Raw genomic sequence first — 4,737 nt, 5'->3', positions numbered from 1 at the left:
CTACCGGGTCTTATCTACTAGACCCCTATTCGGACATATTTCTGTAAGTTACAGGTCTACAATTTAAAAAAAAAATTTCATGAAAAACAGTGTAACGCTTTTGGTACAGAAATCTAGACCTCAGTGTAAGGCCCAGGTAGTTAATGTACAGCACTGTGTAATATTTTGGCGCTATATAAATCCTGTTTAATAATAATAGTAGTAATAATAATAATATTAATAATATTAGTAATAATAATATGTCAGGGTACATTAATTAGGGTGAATGTAGGGAATGCTGGAAGTAAGATTTGCCTGTGTTACGTAATGAATATTATTTTTGATTATGAACTAATCCCTGTAATGTTGGCTGCACACATTACAATCTAATTCTACAATTACTGTGCCGTCTTCTTTAGATTTACTAAAAACTACACATGTGGCCCTGGTAAAAAAAAAGTCCTTGTTCCATTTGTTGGCCTCCACATTACTACAGGAGAAATTACACTAAACACTGCAAGAGAAAACAATAGGCTGTACGGGGACTAAGAAGATGGAAATACTTTCTCCAGTGATTTTCCGGGCCAATTTTTAATGAACACAGTGGTGTGGGTGGCAGTGCCAATGTTTGCTCCCTCCTTTGGCAGGTATAGCTTTGCTAGGAAAGTGTAGTATAGTGACTAGGGGTGAGCAAGAATGCCTCTGACATTCTCGCAAAAATTTCCTTGAACTTCCAAATTGCCTGCGAATTTTCAGCAAACCAATTTCACAGACCCATCAGAAGATCGAGGAAATCATTACAGGAGGAGTACCGTGGCTGCAGTGCAGCAGTGGGAATCCTCCTGTGCACGATCCCCGGGCTGTAGATGGTAAATGAGGGCAAGCCCTCCAGTAACCTCCAGTGCCAGGGGATCACGCACAGGAAGATTCTCACAGCTGCATTGCAGCCACGGTACTCCTCCTGTCAGTGTGAATCCAGTGGGTGTACTCATCAATGAATGCATGATGAGCACAGCTGCGGGACCTTCTGTGTTCTTGGATAGAGAATCTCTATCCAGGAACACATACCACAGGGCTGCAAGAGCAATCAGGGGAGCAGAGCTGTCAGCTTCGCTCCCGATCGCTTTTGCAGGTCCCAAAAATTCGATCTCGACGGCCGAATTTACACATGTTCACATGTGTTCACATTACATGTTCAGTGAGAACTGCCCGATTCACCGCGAGATCAAATTTTAAAATTTTGCTCGCTCATTCCTAATAGTGACTGGCAATGGCGGACATGCCAACAGTGGGCATCTGTGAAGATTTGACTTGGGGCCCCCCACCAAACTGACTCTGCACCCTTGTAGGAGCCCCTGTTGGCTGAGGAGGGTCTGGGACTCCTATGTAGTAGCACACTTTGCACCTCCCTATATCCGCTTCTGTTGACAGGTTCTCTTCAAGTGCTAGTTGTGATTAGTATCACAGGATATCTAACACTAGTAGAGGCTGCCAACCTTCCATAGAGGCTGCTGGTTGTAAGGAGATTTGATCCATGTATGTCAATGGTAATGTCACAGCAGGGTAAAAATAGTTATCATGGTATGTGTGTGTGTGGGGTGTATAAGGACTAGGATTCAGTTCTAGGAGGGATTGGTTGGTTAGGAAGTGACTGTGTCATAAATAAAGTAAGGAGGCTGCCATTGCTGTCCCCCTTTCCAGAATAGAAGTGTTGTGTCACAGACCTGGAACAAGCATGCTGCAAATATCACAATTCCTTATCTGTATTCCAGGTCAGAGACTCAGAAAGTATTAAAAGCAAAACTGCCAAAACAAATATTCTTAAAGGAGGGCTCAGCAATAGCAACCCCTCAATTTTTATGAAGACACTTTAAATAGTAGGTTTATATATATATATATATATATATATATATTTAAGGTCAATTTTAGGAGTTTGTGAAGGGTTTTAGGGACAGCTTAGCTTTTGCTATTTACTTTCAATCCATTGTACATTTATTGACAATGATGTCCTCAGTCTCATGTCCAGCATTATACAACCCATTTGTTCTAAACCAGGGTCGTCCTGGACCCGCCCCAGTAAGTAACTGGTTAGTGAAAAGAGAAGCAATACAATGGCCCTATTTGATGTACAGCGCTGTGCAATATGTTGGTTCTATAAAATCCTGATAATAATAATAATAATGAGCTCATCTCTCCGTCACTTTGCTCTTCTGCCTATCAGCATCCTTCTTGTCAGCATGCAAACTGATTGGATGCTTGCTTCTTCTTATTCTCCAGCCCTGCTGTATAAAGACTGTAAGAGGCTAATACTATGTCATATTCAGGTACTTTGATTGTGAGTGTGACCCCTTGCTGGAATCTCTGATGTGAGAAGACCACTATGATAGTCACTGTAACACCACAGGCGATATTAGTGACCACTTCTATACTGTACATGTCCACCAAAGGTTACATGGCTCTGATATTAATAGTAGAGGGGATATTCAAGATATTTTACTCTTCCTTTCTGTCTCTATTTGGGGCACAGCTTTCAGAGTTCAGTTCATGTAATATTTAGGGATAAGTGACACTTGTGGAAGACATGGGTTCCAATGATGAATGTAACATTTGTTTTAGTGGTCCCTGAAATGTATACAATAACACTCTGCTATAACATTGTGCCATTTTTATTAATCCTCATTCAGCCCAGCTCTATCATAAGTGATTGTACTCCTGGCTCCCATCATGATTCCTGATAAATGTAGTATTTGTCATTTTATATTACCTGATTTGCTGTGATTTATGTCATGTGTAGTTCCTCTTTCCAGAGCTGTAAATGAATAAATCCCCTATAACTGGCTGAGGTTCTCATGGTTAGGAATGGGTTAAGGGGGCGTGGCCGGTTCCATTCGCTGGCCTCCCCTCCCGTGTAGCGGCCAATGGTTCGCTCCAAGCTATATGTATGGCTGCGCAGAGCGGAGCGGCATTGCCCGTGTGATATAAGCGCGGTGTGCGGGAGATGAATGCACCGGATCGCGCTGCACTGACAGCTCTCCCATACACCCGGCAATGCTATAGGACCTTCTCATCGCAGAGACATGTTGCCCTGGAAGAAGAGTAAATTCGATCTGATCGAGGAGGACAGCAAGCAGACCAAGCAGAAGGGCTATGCGGTGAGCCTGAACTACAGCGCCCTGACTTCGTTCGCCAAGTCGTGCCCGGAGGGGGCTCTGACCAGGGTGGGCAGCATGTTCAAATCTAAGAGAAAGAAGATCAGAATCACCGGGGAGGACCCCACTTACACCGTGCTGTACCTGGGCAATGCCACCACCCTGCAGTCCAAGGGAGAGGGCTGCACCGACCTGGCCGTGTGTAAGATCTGGAGCAAGTCCGACATGGGCAAGCACGGCACCAAGATGAAGCTGACGGTCAGCTCCCAGGGCATCCGCATGGTGCACGTGGAGGACAAAGCCAAGCGGCCCGGGCACCTCTACCTCCTGCACCGGGTCACCTACTGCGTGGCCGACCCCCGGCTGCCCAAGATCTTCGCCTGGATCTACCGGCACGAGATGAAGCACAAGGCGGTGATGCTGCGCTGCCATGCCGTGCTGGTGTCCAAACCGGAGAAGGCGAAGGCCATGGCGCTGCTCCTCTACCAGACCTCCGCCAACGCCCTGGCCGAATTCAAGAGGCTGAAAAGGCGAGAGGACGCCCGGCACCAGCAGCAGCAGCTGATCGGGGAGCAGAACATCCCCCTGGTGCCTCTGAGGAAGCTGCTGAACGGACAGTGCTGCTACAAGCCGCCGGTGGAGAGGAGCCGCAGCGCCCCTAAGCTGGGATCCATCACCGAGGACCAGCAGGGCGAGGAGGAGGAGGAGAGGGCCATGAGCTTCGAGTGTGAGGATGTGCTGGACACCGGGGGAGGGGGCGACGAGGAGGCCAAGCACGAGCTGGCACAGCTGATCAGTGACCTGGGGGAGCTCAGCCTCGGCAATGACCTGCAGACCCTCAAAGCAGATCTAAGGGTCACCAGACTGCTATCCGGGGAGAGCACGGGCAGCGAGTCCTCCATTGACAGCAACCAGGAGAATGGACACATCTGTAATGGCTATGAGGATGGTATGCATAATAAGCACTTTGTGACCTGGTGTATGTTCCTTGACTGCTATGGTGCAAGCACCTTCTGTTTTAATCAGTATTACTTGCATTTTTTCTTTATCCTAAACATAACAGATGAAAGTCACAACAAATGGAGGATGTATTGGGCAGTAGCACATCACTGTTTGCAGTAACCATTGGCAGTGTATATTGAGAGACTAATGTATCCTAGATATGTGTCCTAGTTGGCACTGCTGCTAAGACCGAGGATTCTGGTGTAGTAACTTATACCAAATGTATGCGGTGCCCCATTCACCCAGGTTTGCTGACATTTCCTGTAACCAGGCTGATTTTTCCAGAAGTAAGAATGATGAAAGTCTTAGAAAAGCATCACTTTGTGAGCAGCCTCTTCCCAGCTGCTGTTTAGGTTCAGTCTTCTGGGTTTATTTTTGGAGTTTTGTGAAAAGTGGAAAAAAGTGCAATGCTAGAAAGTCAAGTGGGGCCATGCACACAGCAAGTCCCCCCGTCATGTCTACTTCCTGTTTTGTTCTTGGCTTGGTGCGATATTTGCACATATAATTGCGGTGGGGTGAGGCACAGGCACATGAAATATTGCCAATCTGCTCTTGCACCAGGTACACTAATTCATTACAGCTGAGAGGTAAGCAGACCAAGTGCTTT

General features: G+C 46.6%; 1 protein-coding gene across 1 annotated transcript; it reads left to right on the top strand.

The window, feature by feature from the left end:
* Nucleotides 1-2,935: 2,935 nt before the first annotated feature.
* FAM43A (family with sequence similarity 43 member A) lies at nt 2,936-4,250 on the top strand. The gene has a single exon (XM_072410151.1). It carries the CDS (start codon nt 3,057-3,059, stop codon nt 4,248-4,250), a length of 1,194 nt encoding a protein of 397 aa, XP_072266252.1. The 5' UTR covers nt 2,936-3,056.
* The last annotated feature ends 487 nt before the right edge of the window (nt 4,251-4,737 follow it).

Source organism: Pyxicephalus adspersus, chromosome 4 (genome assembly GCF_032062135.1).
Source record: "Pyxicephalus adspersus chromosome 4, UCB_Pads_2.0, whole genome shotgun sequence".
NCBI classification, from domain to species: Eukaryota; Metazoa; Chordata; class Amphibia; order Anura; family Pyxicephalidae; genus Pyxicephalus; species Pyxicephalus adspersus.
The sequence above is the reverse complement of the archived record's forward strand: the minus strand, read 5'-3'. Positions and strand labels throughout refer to the sequence as shown.